This window comes from Plecotus auritus, assembly GCF_963455305.1.
Source record: "Plecotus auritus genome assembly, chromosome: 11".
Lineage (NCBI taxonomy): Eukaryota > Metazoa > Chordata > Mammalia > Chiroptera > Vespertilionidae > Plecotus > Plecotus auritus.
The window spans coordinates 34,247,360-34,264,913 of NC_137777.1; the positions used below are offsets into that span (position 1 = coordinate 34,247,360).

The 17,554-nt window shown below is 42.2% G+C and overlaps 1 protein-coding gene across 1 annotated transcript in view; it reads left to right on the plus strand.

Moving 5' to 3' along the window:
- CLVS1 (clavesin 1) overlaps nucleotides 1–17,554 on the plus strand; it is a 141,256-nt gene that overhangs the window by 2,713 nt on the left and 120,989 nt on the right. The window contains exon 2 of the mRNA XM_080647091.1: nucleotides 8,223–8,849. Coding sequence (XP_080503217.1) covers nucleotides 8,395–8,849 — 455 coding nt within the window. The 5' untranslated portion in view covers nucleotides 8,223–8,394. The remainder of the gene's footprint in view (nucleotides 1–8,222; nucleotides 8,850–17,554) is intronic.

The following is a 17,554-nucleotide window of genomic DNA, read 5'->3' on the forward strand; positions in this document are numbered from 1 at the left end:
ACAGAGAAGTTAACACAGCAGAATGAGTGTGCAAAACGTGAGGCTTGGCCACATGCAGTTAGCCCAGAAAGAGCCCCCAACATTGCCAAGAAAGATATTTTCCCCCATTCCAACCTTTCCCTCAAATTTTAATTATTTTAGTTATAGTTCATTTTATCCATGTCTCACTGGAATGAATTTGTCTCAGGAGAATATGCAGTGTGAGTTACTATGAGTTTACAACTCCTAACATCAGCCCCAAGTGTTATGCCTCTCTAGGGAAACTATGCTTAATTTTTACTTACGAGTAGTTTGTCTTTGGTTTAATTCTTCGTGGATGTGGAAATGAACTGGTCACTCTCCTCTCAATAAAAACTTTCATTTATTCAGGTAATAAGTTCATTATTCTTCACTACCTCTGCTACCTCCCATAGGCCTTTCTTATAGCTTCTCTGGCTGTGTTATCATGAGACAGAGGAAGTTTTCTGAGTGGGAGGCTAATTTCCCATGAGATTTTCTTCTTCCTGACTTCTGAGCCATCAGGGATTTCCCCATTGTGTTTGAGATGATCAACTCTTGTTTGCTGGACCCCTTAAGCCAAATCTCCAATTCTTAGATATTGTACAGAAACCTTCTCCATCTCTTCTCCTTAAAACAACATTGCATCAGTTCACCTTTTGTTATTGCTCAAATGTTTCATGTAAAGGTCTGTACTTTTCTATGTGCCAAGTACATAGTATATTCAGTGTTCATTATTTGGTGCTTTTGGAGGCAATAGAAGATAAGTCGTGGGAATGAATGGCAGTGAGGAGTGGCAGTTAGGGGTTCAAATCACAGACTCTATTAATAAAAGGACTCTAGGCTGATGTGTGGTCAAAAATAAAATACAATAAACAAAAGAGAGATTATTCTCTTTTCATTTCCTCCTTCACTCCTCCCTTCCTCTCGCTTCCTCCATCCTTCCTTTCTTCATTGCTATTGGTTGATATACTAGTATAGAGCATGCAAGCGTGTGTAAACAATTAATGGGGTGATCTGAGAAGCTATTATGAATGCCAGGACTCCAAAAGGAATGACTATATTGGGGTGTTTTTATTCTCTTCTTGGACAATGTAGCACTGTTGTCCATAGAGAGTGTAAGCGCTAACCTCAGGGGCAATTAACTTACCTTCTTAACCCCTTGGTTCATTAAACTCTTTAGACCATTGCTTCCCAAACATTAACATGCATACACATTGTTTGGAGATTCTGCTACCTGTTCAGCAGGTCTGAGTGGGTCCCAACAGTCTGTATTCCTAACAAGCTCCTAGGTGCTGCTGACACTGCTGATCCACAGACCATACTTCCAGAAGCAAAGACAAAGAACAGTTTTCTTCTTTTTTAACATTCCCACCTCATGTCTTATTAAATAATGGCACTCACACTAAAACAAAACAAAAGCCATTCCAATTTCTGAGGCAATAAGACCTCAGAAATCATAGCTCTGGTTGGGGGGAAGTTATACAAACAGCCCATTTCCTCCCACCTCACCCATACACATCCTGCTGCATCTCTTTTTTCACCAGGCAGTTTTCTTAATTCGGATACCTGCTGCTATCATCTGCCCAATCATATCCAGAAGAGTCTCATAGCTGTGCTGGGAAAAACAGAGTGGGAAAGGGGACAGGTGGACTTAGTAGCCACCTTTGGGTAATCCCTGCCTTTCTTGCAGTCTTTTGGATCCTCTTCCTCAAAAAGAGTTTATTCTTCTGCATGTTTTTCTTTTTTCTCCTTCAAGTGATACTTCCAAGAAGCACAATTAATGTGTTTTTATAATTGGGACATGGACTTCCAATGACTTCTTATGAGGATGATTTAATGACATAAAATATATTCTGGTCTGAAGACTTCTTTAAATGAAAACTTTTCTACCTAATATGGTGAGGCAGCAGACAAACCCACACCTTCCTTACAAGTTGTCTTTGTATTATCTGTCCCAAGCAAATGAAAAGAATAGAAGTTTTATAGATTGTTCTAGAACTCAGGACACTAGCATTCCTCTGCCAAATAGGTCTCCTTTATCTGAGTCCCAGTATATTCTAATTCTGATCTGGCACCTATTTTGGGTAGAAGTTCTCAGAATCTCTACTCTGATGAAACTCATTTCAGTTTACGTTTTATCTTGTTAAGAACAAGAACAAATGGGACCAGAGGACTCTGTGTTTACTTGCTATTTTAAAGGGTTCCCAGGGAGTCCACACAATGAATATCTGCATAGCAAGGGCAAGCCTAAGTGCTGAGCTGAAGGTGATGGACAATTGGCTGTAAGCCAGGGGCTGAATTCTGGTTCCTTTACACTTTCAGATGATTGAAGGTCTCTCCTTTATCTTTCCAGTCTCCTCTCCCCGCCCCAGTACAGATAGTTCATATCTACAAGTTGACTAATGGTAGACAGAAAGTCAATGGATTGGGGGCCAATTTGTTACGCACGGGGCTTATGTTCCTTTGCCAGCACTTACCCAGAAAAGTCCTACAAGCCCTAATGGTCAATCTCAAATTCGCTATGTGGAAAAAAGAATCCTTTCTGGTAAGCATCAGCACTAAAGAATGTTGTAATTAACCAACTTCTAAGAATTACATGTAGGCACCACTGGCAGTAAGAGAACATGTCATTTTTTCAGGAAAGATTTCAAATAGAGTTGTACTTTAAAAAGAAATATTTTTGGTCACTGTGATTTTCGGTTTTGGTCTAGATGTATCAGCAGCATCTATTTTTATTTTGTTCAGTATAAAAGTTCCTTTCAGCATTCCTGAGGGAAAACTCATATTCATTTGAAAATGTTTGAAGTGAGGTTTCAGAAAGGTGAAAAGCCATAGGGTTAACGTACTTCAATATGTTTTTAAAATGTGTAAACAACTTTCACAGTTACTGGTGGAAATAGCTGACTTGACCTTCATGTGGGAAGTTTTATCCCTAAATTTCATTTTTCATCTTTTTCTTATAAGAGAAGCCCACAAAACAAACATGAATATAATTTATCACTTTATATTTGTATTAATTTAAAGTTATGTGTCCTCAAAATTGTTCTTTGTATTACCAAGAACACCCAGAAGTAAAACATATTTGAAGTATTGTTAGTTAGTTACTGATGTTCCCGTATTTCAAATAATATTTATAGGTTTTTTCCTTTCTGGTCATAACAACAATGTACTTTTTCCTCTTCCAATTTGGCCAATTTTATAGCATTTCTTAAATAATCTTCCCTAGGACTGGTGGGGTGTGGGTGGGTACCTGCTGTGTGCCTGAGTGATTGTGAGGGCACTGGTACCCAGGGTGGTGTAGACAAAGCACCTACTCTGAGAGGCAGGGCGGGGTCATGAATAGAACAAGGCTTTGTGTCAGGTGGGCTTGGGTCAGAATCTCTGTTTTTCCAGCTATACTTAAACTATCTAAATCTCAGTTTTATCCTTCCAGCTACTAAATAACTTAAAGGGTTAGTGTAGAGATTAGATCATATAACATCGAAGCCCTAGGCACATAACAAGTACTCAATGAATACTTGTTTTCTGCATTTACCCTCAACTTAATAACAGCTCATTATCCCGCTTTAAGCCAAGTGCTTAGCTGTTCTGGGCCTCAATATCCTTTTGTCTACCTGGAGACAACAAAATAATGATATAAACAGGAATATTACAGTAAATATAAAAGGGAGCTCTTCATTTCCAAAGCATTTTTACTTAGATTATTTCACATAATCCTCAGCATCTTCCAGGGAATTATCTTTCTTCTGCATATTGCAGGATCATTGAAACAATGAAAAAATTTGACAGAAAATGCTTTTAAATAATACTTACATACATGCATAATTATAGACAAGACATGGTTATTATTCTGATTGTTCCTCACTATGTTTAATGTGTTTCTGAAGATAATGAAATAAATGAGAATAATAGATTATAAAATAACCAAAAGAGATTTCATTTGAATTAATATACTTTTTTTTAGCCCTCACCCGAGGATATTTTTCCATTGATTTTTTAGAGAGAGTGGAAGAGAGAGGGAAAGACAGAGAGAAACATTGATGTGAGAGAAACACATCGATTGGCTGCCTCCTGCACACCCCCTACTCGGGATGTGCCCGCAACCAAGGTACATGCCCTTGACCAGAATCGAACCTGGGACCCTTCAGTTTGCAGGCCAAGGCTCTATCCACTGAGCCAAACTGGTTAGGGCGCTAGGAATGTCTTGTTAACCTCTTAGGCATAGGTAAGTTTCTAGAATGGTAGATTTGGAATGGATTTTTTAGGGAAGGAGACTGGGGCTCTGAGAGGGAAGTTCTTTCTAAAGGTCACATAAGTCTTAAATATTGTAAGTAGTAAATATTAGAACCTTGCTGCTATATATAAGAGGCAGAAGAGCATAGTAGTAAAAAGAGCATGGGACTGGAGAAAGATCACATGGGCTTAAACCCAGTTTCTGCTTCTTAGTAGCTATGTAACCTTGGGAAAGTCATTTAACCTCTCTTTGCCTCAGATTCCTCATCTAAAAAATGTTGACTATATTAAATAATGTACTGTATAAAAGAAGAGTATGTAAGTGCCTGGGACATAATAAACACAGTTATAATAAATAATAAATCATAGCCATTATTAATGCCACCAGGACAGAAAACTATTCATGTGATAACCAAGTATAATGTATCCTTTTATACTCGCTTGACCAATTCAGAAAAGATAAATGAGAACCAAGTCCTCCACATGAGCAAAAGAGTACAGTTCATTGAAGATGCTACATTCTGGGGACATTCTTATATGGCATAACATTTTTAGAGCCTTAAATATTACCAGTTGAATTTATTTAAGTAGCAATCTATTCAGACTTCTGAAATAAAGGATTTCCCTTTACTGAAAAATATCTATTTTATCTTAAGCATGAAACCCAGTGACCCTGGCTTGGTAATCTCTCCAGAAGCTTCCACTATATCTTCATGCTGAGCACAGTATAAAGATATAGATTGAAGCACATTTATTTCAGATAGTATGGATTGGAGGCACAGCTATGTGTGCAAGTGGGCCATGAAAAATGCAACCTCAACTCTCCCCTTGAACCCACAGTAATTTATCTCAAAAACATTGTTGAGCTCCCTGAACTGTGAAGTAAGTAACTTACTCCCAGTATCTTTAAATCTTTTGCAGGGGACAAACCAGTACTATGCCTTGTGCGCTAAGCATTTTGCAACATGGCTTAGAACTGTGAACATCACCTAGGATGCTTCAAGGGGTGATTCTCTGAAGGACAATGTGCCCAGGCTAAGTTCTCTCAGGGAGCAAAATACTTTCTAAATGAGAGAGGGAATGAAAAGTCAGCTGCAATGCCTCATTGGGTTCCGATGTTTCCAAACAAAAGGGGAAACCATTTACTCACTCACTGCAATAATATTTTGAGTGCTTTATTCATTTATTCTCTCTATAGATTTACTGAGCACCTACTCTGTGTCAGGCACTGTTCTAGGCACCGAGAATAGGAAATAACACAACAAAGTCGATCTGTTCATGAAGCTGATCCTCTTTGTACCACCCACTGTATTGAGGATGCACAGATGGATGAGCCCCAGCTCTTCTCTGCAAGGAGTTCAGAGAAAAGAGGGAGAGAGGGAGAAGGCAGTAACATGTGGTGTGGTAGGGGCTTTGGAGCTACTCATGACCTCTGAAGATCATTGAGGGTTTCCTGGAGAAAATCATCTCCAGGATGACTCCTGAAGGGAAAAGGGGAGTTAACCAGTAGTCACTGTAGGCAGAGAGAGCATCTTTGCCAAGGCCTACAGAAATAAGAAGAAACTGCAGTGGCTTAGTGTGCTGCATGATGGGATGGTGACAGATAGAGACCAGATGATGAAGGGTCTTAGAAACCATGTTACATAGCTTTATCCTAGGATAATTGGTAGCTATTGGTCAATGTCAATCAAGGAGTGACATGAGCAGATTTCAACTGTAATATAGAGAATAGACTAGGAAGAAGCAAGGCTGGCATCAAGGGTACCACAGGGGGGAATGTTGCAGTACTAAACAGATGAGGAGCAATGTGGTCAAACAAAGGCAGTGAAAACGGATGGGGAACATTGGTCACGTCTGAGAAATATTATGGAAGTGATTGTCTGGAAGTGGGTGGTAAGGGAGAGGGTGGAATAATAGCTGACTCCCAGGTGTCTAGCGTGGGAAGCTGTACAGAGGATGATGTCAGTCACTGAGAGATGGACGGAGGTGGAAGAGCAAATTAAGAATGAGAAACTATGATTAGTTCAGTTTTGAACATACTGAGTTTGGGGCATCTAAGTGGAGGTGTTCAGTAGACAGTTGAATAGCCTGAAGATCAGGAGATAGTGATGGACTGAAGTGATCCAGGTAAAATGATCAAACCCTGGGCAAGAGCCTGGAAAACATCACATTGATTTGAAGTGGTGGGGACTGAGATGACTAAGCAGGAAAGGACAGAAGGCTAACAGAAAAACCAAGGTCTGTGGAGTCACAGAAAAGGGGGCGGGGGCGGGGAAGGGAGAGTTTAAAGAAGAATGAAGTCATCAGTATCAAATACTAATAGAGGTCACTCATAGCAGGCACTGAAACTCGTCTATTGGATATAGCAACAGAAAGGTCATTCTCTAGTAGGGTGACCATCTGTCTGGTTTGCTTGGAACTGTCCCAGTTTATGCCTATTGTTCCAGCGTTATTATCATTAGTGCCCCCTAGCATCTAAATTTGAATAATAAATTACATGATCATCCAGGCTATTGGTTGGTAAGAGCAATCAAAGATAGATTGCAGTGAGGTAGGGATAAATTGGAAGAGGGGAACATCAAACAAGGGAACTTTTTGAAGGGGTGTGGTGAGGCTATTAGGGAATTTTAACATCAGGTGGTCATTGAATTAGATGGATTTTGAGTTTCTTCCAGTCCTGGGAATAGTTCATTGCATTATTTTCTGTTACTATTTCCTTTCCTTCCATTAAAATCACTGAGAATCAAGAATCTGTTCTATTTCTTGTCTCCACACATTACAAAGCTAAATGCTGTTTTGCAAAGGCAGTATAAAGCAGAAATGTGTAAGTTGATTATTTCACTTAAAAAAATACTGCTAGTCCTAAATTAAGCAGAAGAATCACTTTGGCTTTTAAATTACTTTGTATGATAAAGCATTAGCAACAATAATTAGGTTGGGAGTAAATATTCTGCCTCTTTTTGGAGATACTGTTGTCTTAAGGAATGCTAGGGGGAAAATTCAAGCCTCCAAGTTCATTTATGTCTTCTGATTTTTGGAGCTTCCAGGTTAGAACAAACAGATGTCTGAGTTTAAACATTTATACTTACAATGAGAAAGATATGGGTGCCTCTCTTCGTACCATTTAAGTGGAGAAATCATAAAGAATGTATCTGAGATGATTAAAATAATCATTGTTATGAATAAAGTCATATCTCAGAGCAACAAACAATGTATATAAAATGGAATCATTCTTAAGCCCATATAGATATTGCATTAGGTAGGGAGGCAACATAGAGTTTTGAGTCCCTTTGCCTTCCCTGCAGAACTTTGACAAAGACAAATAATAACACCCCTTGTAAATGTCCACATGTAAGCTTCCTTCTCCAATGCTGTTGCATTTGATTATTGAAGGTCAAGCTTCCAGTTATAAGGCTGCCCTTCCCTCCCCATCCCCCATTGTTGTTAGTTCAGTTTTTAGTAATTAGGTACCTCTGGAATTAGGATGGGGTGACTTTTAACAGTCCCTTGTTATTGTTAAGATAGAAATGGCTGCCTTTAAAAAAGGTAGGGGAGGGGATTTCTTTGAAAGATACATCTATTTGAAGAAAGAGGCTAATGGGAAGCAGTAAATTGTTCAGCAGCCATAATTCCTCTGCCATAGCTGGGCCTGTGAATAGCCCCATAAAGCATGCTGTAGCAGAAAAGGATCTTTCTTCTTACTCTCTCTCAGGGCAATTAATAAAAGTGCAATCTGTTACTAATCCGACTGCATACTATTATGTTAACTAGCCAATGTAACTGAAAAATTCCCAAACATATTTCAAACACTTGCATATTATGCATTCAGTTTGTCAATAAAATTATGCCAAATATACCCTTGTGAAGATAATTTACCCTTTGTCCATTGGATACCTAATCTAATCAGACTGGAAGCAGAATGCACTGCTTTTCTATCTCAGATCCATTCATTTGCCCATCATCTCTGTTTTGTTTCTCTTGTTTTGCAGTGGCAATGGCCTCGGTTCTGCTTCTCTTTTGGAGCGCTACCACCACATAGGACCTGGATGTCCTACTGTCTCCCAGGAACAGAATGAAGACCCTTGCTCTGTCTGTTTCAGTGGCCGCCTGGTAGTAAAACAACTGTGGAGTGGGCCAGGGTTTCAGCAGACCATCACGTGAATGGGACCAGTTTCTCTTCTTCCCAAATATCAGCAATTAAACACTTGGAAAGGAGATTTGGCCAAGATGACCCATTTACAGGCTGGACTCAGTCCAGAGACTATAGAGAAAGCTCGCCTGGAACTGAATGAAAACCCAGATATTTTACATCAGGATATTCAGCAGGTCAGGGACATGATCATCACCAGGCCTGACATTGGATTTTTACGCACAGATGATGCCTTCATCCTGAGATTTCTCCGAGCCAGGAAGTTTCACCAAGCAGATGCCTTTAGACTCCTGGCCCAGTACTTTCAGTACCGCCAGCTAAACCTGGACATGTTCAAAAACTTCAAGGCTGATGACCCTGGCATTAAGAGGGCGCTCATTGACGGGTTCCCTGGAGTGCTGGAAAACCGCGACCACTACGGCAGGAAGATTCTCCTGCTGTTTGCAGCCAATTGGGACCAGAGTAGGTAAATGTAGATAGCGTCTTTACTTGTTTTTTCTTGTTCATAAGCATAGCCATTGCATGTTGGGGCTTTATGGCTTTATAGATAGTAGGCTTTCATTAAAAAAAAAATTATATATATTATATTCCAGCCCAGCAGGCATGGCTCAGTGGTTGAGTGTCAACCTATGAACCTATGAACCAGGAGGTAACAGTTCAATTTGGGGCACATGCCTGGTTTGCAGGCTCGATCGCCAGTATGGGGCATGTAGGAGGTAGCCGATCAGTGATGTTTCTATTTCTCTCTCCCTCTTCCTTCTCTCTAAAGTAAATTACATATATACTAGAGGCGCGGTGCATGACATTCGCACACTGGGGGGGTTTGTCCCTCAGCCTGGCCTGTGTCCAGGACCCCTTAGCACTGTCGCGGAGGTAGGAAAGGCTCTTGCCACTGCCGCTGTACTTGTCAGATGTGAGCCCAGCTTCTGGCTGAGCAGCGCTCCCCCTGTGGGAGTGCACTGACCACCAGGGGGCAGCTCCTGTGTTGAGCATCTGCCCCCTGGTGGTCAGTGTGCATCATAGCGACCAGTCATTCTGCTGTTCGGTTGATTTGCATATTAGCCTTTTATTATATAGGATACTAGAGGCCCGGTGCATGAAATTTGTGCACAGGTAGGGTTCCTAGGCCTAGCCAGCAATCAGGGTTGATGGGGGCCTTCTGGCTGCTGGCCGGGACCTTCCTTCATTCTGCAGCACCCCCTGGTGGTCAGCACACGTCATAGCAAGTGATCAAACTCCCAGTCCCCTCATCAAACTCCTGAGGGGACACTTTGCATATTAGCCTTTTATATATATAGACTAGTGGCCCGGTGCACAAAATTTGTGCACAGAGAGGGGGGTGGTTCCCTCAGCCCAGCCTGCACCCTCTCCAATCGGGAATCCCTTGGGGGATGTCTGACTGCCAGTTTAGGCGCGATCCATGTGGGCCTAAACCGGCAGTCGGACATCCCTCTTGCAATCTGGGACCACTGGCTCCTAACTGCTCATCTGCCTGCCTGATTGCCCCTAACTGCCTCTTCCTGCCTGCCTGATCGCCCCTAACCCCTCTGCCTGCCTGCCTGATCGCCCCTAACTGCCCTCCCCTGCCAGCTTGATCTCACCCCCAACTTCCCTCCCCTGACAGCCTCATCTCACCCCCAATGGCCCTCCCCTGCCGGCCTCATCTTGCCCCCAACTGCCCTCTCTGCTTCGGCCCCCACCACCATGGCCTTGTCCAGAAGGAAGTTGGACTTCCGGAAGGTGGCCAGTCGACCCAGTCTAATTAGCATATTACCCTTTTATTATAAAGATAGATTATATAGGATAGGATTGCTTAAATGGGAGGGGGGAAGCCTTTTTCAGCAGATGGAGATGTTCTTGGCAGACAAAACTACATAATCCCCATATCTGGACTGATAGCCGGCCATATGCACTATACAGCCAAACTGGTCATTAAAAAATTGAACTGCTTTCTTACACCTACACCAAACAGCTGTTGCCCTTAAAACCCCTCTTCAGCCCCTACCTTAGGTTCTGCCTTCACAGTTCACCCAGATTTGGTTCTGATTGGTCAGTTCCTATACCAGTCAGCGTCAAAAGTTCAGCCTCCTAGGCAGCCATTGGCTCCTCACACTTCACCCAGATTTGGTTCTGATTGGTTGGTTTCTATGCCAGTCAGCGTCAAAAGCTCCACCTCCTAGGCAGCCATTGGCACCTCACAGTTCACCCAGATTTGGTTCTGATTGGTCGGTTTCTATGCCATTCAGCAAATCTGGGCCTATCTCTGGGCCTGATCAGAGAGGCGGGGCTGATCAGCAGCCCCTATGAAGGTCTGGAGAGAAAGAGAGGCATGGCTGCTGGCGAAGCTCGGGTAGAAAGAGAGAGGCAAGGGATGATCAACAGCTGTCATAGAGGCTGCAGGTCAGACCCTACCTCTCTTTCCCTGGGCCTCTCTCCGGGCCTGATCTGAAGCCCCCTCAGCAGTCAGTGCTGGGTCACCACACCCTTAGCAGCAGCAGTCAGTGCTGAGTCTCCACGGCAACCCAGCACTAACTGCAGGACTGACTTCTGGTCAGTCAAGCCTTTGGTCGTTTTGGATGTTATGGACCCTGGGTTTTTATATATTAGGATATTTCACATACCCACAAAGGAAGTTTTCAGGCCACGAGTTTACTGTCATCAAAAGGTAGTTCCAGATTCATGGCTGTTTTGGGAACAACAGAATCATGTGTTAGAATTGAAAGACACCTTAGAAGTCACTAGTTTCTTCATTAAAGTAAGTCATACATTTTAACAAAATTAAAAGCTGGTCTTCTAAAAGAACCATATATCCTGTCTTTAGTGTTCTCCTCTTTAACCAGCACAACAAAAATGGATTCATGAGATAGCTTTAAACCAAGTGTTTTCAACACATAAAATAATTTCTTGTATCCCTTCCATAAGTTTAAAAATCCTATAAAGAACCACCAACTCAACATGTCCCCAACTGAATGTGTCCTCTTCCCTGCACTGCCTGCTCTTCTATCCATCAAGTCTCTGGAGCCAGGAATCTAGGAACCATCCTGGGCTGCTCCCTGCCTTTGCTTCTCACATCCAATTAATTGCCAAGTCCTATCCTTTTCTTAGAAACCTCTCAAATATCTTCCTTTTGCTTTCACTGCTGTGGCCTTAGTTTAGGTTCTTATCATTGCTGACTTGCATTCCAGGGACAGCTTCCTAACTGGCATTCCTGCCTCTGGTCTAGTGTCTTCTGAACCATTTTTGTCTGCATTGCAGACAGAGTAACCCTTACAAAATTCTGTCACATCCTTCTCCTGATTAAAATTCTGCAAAGTAAAGGAAGGCCTCTTATGACCCACTTTATCAATCTCCACTTCACCTTCTGCCCTTCTTCTGTTCCTTGGTCCAGCTGGTTGGAAGCATAAGTCTTTCTTTGAATAGCTGAGGCTTTTGCATGCCTCTAAGCTTTTGGACTTGTCCCATCAGACACCTGAAGGAGAGTCCAACCAGTTCTTGTCCCTATTCAAACAACCCTGGACACAATCTGATTCAAATCCATCTTTATGTTTCTTTAGGAAGGCAGTATATATATACTAGAGGCCTGGTGCACAAAATTCGTGCACAGGGGTGTGTGTCCCTCAGCCCAGCCTGCACCCTCTCCAATCTGGGATCCCTCTCACAATCCAGGACTGCTGGCTCCCAACTACTCGCCTGCCTGCCTTCCTGATTGCCCCTAACCACTTCTGCCTGCCAACCTGGTCACCCCCTAACCACTCCCCTGCCAGCCTGATTGATGCCTAACTGCTCCCCTGCCAGCCTCATTGCCCCTAACTGCCCCCCAACTGCCCTCCCCTGCAGGCCTGGGTCCCCCCAAACTGCCCTTCCCTGCAGGCTTGATCGCCCACAACTGCCCTCCCTTGCAGGCCTGGTCCCTTTCAACTGCCCTTCCCTGCTGGCCTGATTGCCCACAACTGCCCTCCCTTGCAGGCCTGGTCCCTCCCAACTGCCCTCCCCTGCTGGCCATCTTGTGGCAGCCATCTTGTGTCCACATGGGGGCAGCCATCTTTGACCACATGGGGGCAGCCATCTTGTGTGTTGGAGTGACAGTCAATTTGCATATTACTCTTTTATTAGATAGGAGATATATATATTTGGTTTCAGAGAGGAAAGAAGAGGTAGAGGGAGACAGAAACATCAATGATGAGAGAGAATCATTGATCGACTGCCTCCTGCATGCCCCACACTGGGGATCCAGCCCACAACCCTGGCATGTGCCCTTGACCAGAATTGAACCTGGGACCCTTCAATCTGCAAGCCGACGCTCTATCCACTAAGCCAAACCAGCTAGAGTAGGAAGGCAGACCCCAACCATCTTTAGTTAGGTGCCCTTCCTCTGTTCATGTAGCCATTAAAGCATTTAAAATAGATGTGTAAGAACCACTGTTACCATAGCTAATATTTTGCCTACTCACCATGTACTCTACAAAGCCTTTATATGTATTATTTAACCCACCAGGAACTTTGCATGTCAGGAATTATTATTATCCCTATTTTACATTTGATGACACAAAGCTGTTGCACAACTAGTAAAATATGGAGAGGATGTTGAACCCTGGTAATCTGACTTGAGAGCAAGTTGTCTTAACCCAGCTTTATTGTAATTGTGGGTTTACTTGTGAGCTCTTTTTCACCCCCTCCTTCCAAGACTGCAGGTTCCTTGAGGGAAGGAGACTGTGTCTTTTTCATGTTTCCCGCTTGGCACATGGCACAATGGCCTATATATGGTGAATGAGAAAAAATGCATGAATCAGTCTCCAAAACTTCACCTGTGGCTTGAGCTTGCACAGCAATGTCATTATTGAAATGCTTCTGTTATGTGGGGAGACACAGGGTTAAAAATAAAAATAACTTTAAAAACGTACTAAAGAACCCCTCCCCCAATATAATTCAAAGGTATTTCTAGGGTGCCCTTTCACTGTCTCCTATCACTACCCCCCTCTTAAATACGTTGATAGTACAGGACACCTTAGCAGCCATTGGCTATTTTCTGGTTAATGGATTGGGATAGGGCACGCTCACCCTGAAAAGGGTTTTGAATATTTTCACACTCTGAGTCTAGAATTTGGTTAGGTCTGCAGTTGAGCTTGGCCTGTCTGTCTGTGTTTCTGCTCTGTTATTCCATAAGCGTTTGTGATGAGCCCTTCATTCCAAAGCGTTATTAATGAGAAAGATTTCCAGATTTTTATAGTCACCTATCCATCATTCACTCAACAAACATTTAATGAGTATAGACCAGTGGGGGGCAATTTGATTTTTAAGGGGGGCAATTTGAGAATGAGTTATTAACAGTGACTTTTTTGCATTTCTTATGGTTCTAGGGGCCTCATATACAGTATATAAATATGTATTGTGGCATATTTACACATTTCAGTTCTCTATGATATGTTTTGAAACTTTATTTGCTATTTTTCATATCACTTCATATTATTGTTATTATTATTATTTTAACAATTTCTTAGTGATTTCTTCCTCAGTACTTCAGCTGTCCTTTTGTTCTTTTATTTTTCTCTGTCATGGATGCCACATTCTTTGGGAAGCTTGCTTAGACCAAGTTAATGGCCTTTTAGGCTTCCTCCACGTGAATAGGAATTTACCTTTTTAATAATAAGAATTATATGTCACAGGGAAGGCATCAGGATTTTAGAGATGCTTAGGTGGGGCATGGCCAAAAAAGGTTGGGAACCACTGGGATAGACTTTGCACCAGAGCTTGTACTGGGCACTGAGGACAATGGTGAACACAGAAGGTCCCTGCCAGCCAAGAGCTTCTTGTGCAGCCCTCTGTCCAGCAATGGTGCAAACACGTAAGCTGCTAACTCCCGTCTACCATGAGAGAATTCCTTCTGTGACACAGCCTGTCAACACAGGACGTCAGTCTTAAACTAGACGGGATGGCTGTCCTTTTGAGAATGGCACGTTAACATTTGGATTTGAGAACAGGAAATTGTTTGATGATTCTGGAGAATAATCAAGCTGACTTCATTTGTGCTTAGTTGTAAGTGCTCTAGAACCTCCATCTGCTAAGGCAGATGATGCATAGACAGGCGCCAGTATGTAGTGATTTACACATAGAGAAGTAAGTCATAGCAAGATATCTTATTTTCTATTAGCATTTGGCCTGTGATTATATCTCAGAATGCCTTAAGAATAATAAATAGTAAGAAGAAGCAAGTCTTTGAGAGAATAATTCAAATGTTTACTATTATGATAGCCTTGGATGAGCTACTTCATTGCTTTGTTCCTCAGTTTCCTCAAGTATAAAATAAGAAGCTTGAGGTACTTCCTGAGTTACTTTCCAGCTTTAATGGCTCATGAATGTGAAGCTCATTTAGCCTAAAGCTGTGAATGGAAAGGGATTTTAAAATTCACATTACAGGCTCTTAATCCACTAGGCTTTTTGAAGTAATCTCTCCCTTTCTCTTTCTCTCACCACCCCCACCCCCAAGGCTGGGTCTACTTGAGTCAATATTTTTCAAACTGTAAAATACTATTTGTTCTAAGTATTTTGGTTTTCATAAGAAGGTGAATGATGCCGTTGACAGCCAGAGATCATTAGAAGCAAACAAGCCTCAGTTAGAATGTGGTCACACTATCATGTGATTTATTGGTTATACTAATATGACTTGGGGCAAGCAACCTCTATGGGTCTCAGTTTTCTCATCTGTAAGATGGGGATGATAATGATGTCTATCTAATAATGTAATTGGAAGGATTGAATGAGATAATGCATTTAGGAACACAGCTCATTATTTGGCACATGGCAAGCCCTTAATATTAGCTTTTGATAGTATTATTAACATTATAAAACATCCCACTACAAAAATAAGAGAGCATAGATGGTAAATAAATTAAAAATGTAGACAGGAGTACAATGCTTGAAAATGGGGTGGGCCGATGGGTGCCATCTGCCTGCACACCCGTCGAAGCACTTGTTTGTTTTCTCCCCAAACATGTTCCCTGTTACACAGACCCAGCCTAAAAAGGGCCCTAAAGGCCAGGGAAAGTTGGCACAGCTTTGCCAAATGATTACTTCACTCTCGCTGGGGGCCTGTGATGACTGGGAAGTGATCTGAATGTCTCATACAAAAGGTTTACTGAGATTAAAATAGTTATTAATATTTATAAAACTATGTAAATCTCATTCTTCTAGACCCAGACACCGTGAACAAAAGTGTATCATGATGAGGGCTGGGAGGCAGGATCATCCAGAGGCACAGGCAGGGCCCCATCTGCCTGGGTTAGGTGTGCCAACTGAGGAGCAGGAGTGCTCTGGGCTATGGAGCACAAACTGGTCTCCTCCAGAAATGGGGCCACGGCAGAGAGCTATCCGACTTCCATGATTTTCTGAGGCTGCCAGGATGAACTGAAATGCATTAGATTAAATCAGCACCCACATATTCATCCATGAAATGAAGCTTTCAAGGTCAGCAGAGTTTACATTTCAGCTCATCAGCTTGCAATGTGATAGTGACTGAAGGGGACTCTATTGCTCAATGAGCTTTTTGATCTTTCTCACCTGAACTCATATCAGCCTTGACAAAAATCCACAATTTTCATATTAAGATCTGATAAAAAATGAAATCTATTTCTTATTCCTTTCTGAGTTGCACACTTGCACTTGGTCATGCAGCCTGACTGGCCAGGAATGCGCTTCCCATGGAAAGAGAAGTATGAGCATGTTTCTCATGGATTTCACTCAGTTAAAAAGAGGTAAACTTGGTCAAGTTATTTTCCCTTCTGGAATATCAATTTCATCAAGTGAAAGTGGGTGTAATATCTGGCCTGGGGAGCTGTTGCAAGGATTAACCCCAATTGCCCTACTTGATGGTGTCCAAGAGGCAGAATAGAATCAGGATTAAATGCCCTATCTCTGAAGCCAGATGACTGGCTTCACATCTCGGCTGCCTCCCAACCAGCCATGTGCTCCTGAGCAAGTGGCTTAAATTTTTACTACCCTCAGTTTCTCACCTGTAAAATGGGGGTGACGATGATCATAGGCTAGTATAGTTGGTGTTCAATAAATGGCCAATGTTTCTTAAGAAAAAAATTCAAATCATGCCAATACCTACAATCATGGTCACAAGATGCACTTTCTAAGGGTGGCAAGATCTGATGCTCTAACCAACTTTTCTCTACTTGGGAAAATATGAAAAATGCAACTGAGACTTCAAGCCACTGTATTCCAAAGTTCTCTATGCTAGCTCAGTTGTAGCTCCGAGACATCACCTCATCTTAGAGTGTTTATTATATTCTTAGGATATAAGAAAGACATTTGGGGAGTCCAGATAATAAAAGCCCCACAATAGTGCTATGTGTAGACCAGCTTGTCTCCAAGTACTTGAGTGGGGGAAAAACAAATCATAATGTATAAAGTTATACTTGAGATTCTTTTGTCAGGGTATTGTTTGTTTATCGCAATTAAAAGTTCAGAAATCAGCAGCTAGGTTGAAAATTATTTGGAAAGTTGGTTCTGTAAGTAAGCCAAGGCACTGTAAGGAAAAGCTAAGTTAGGATAATTTAGTGGAGAGAAAAAAGGGCTGATGAATAACTTGGTAACTTGGTTACTCCTGACAAATATATGGAATTACTCTAAGGAGACAATTAATCCAGTAGGCTCTTTTCCCACCATACAGAACAAGGGATAAAAGGTTTGGATTAAAGCACAACCAACTTCACCCTGGCCCGTGTGGCTCAGTTGTTCAGTCATTGTCCCATGCACTGACAGGTTGCTGGTTCAGTGCAGGAGACAGCATATCATTGTTTTACTCTCACATGGATGTTTCTCTCTTCCACTCCTCTCTTCCTCTCTGTCTGAAAAAAAGCAAAAAAAAGCACAAACAACTAGATTGAAGATTAAGAATCAGGACAAGGGTGAGGGAGTGGGGCATTTGCCTAGGATCCAAAAATTTAAGAGGCCACCAAATCACTCAGGAGTCAAAGTAAATAATATTGTCATACAGCCTGGCCAGCATGGCTCAGTGGTTAAGCGTCGACCTATGAACCAGGAGGTCATGTTTGGATTTCTGGTCAGAGCACATGCCCAGCTTGCTGGCTTGATTCTCAGTGTGGGACGTGCAGGGGGTAGCCAATCAATGATTCTCTCTTATCATTGATGCTTCTATCTCTCCCTTTC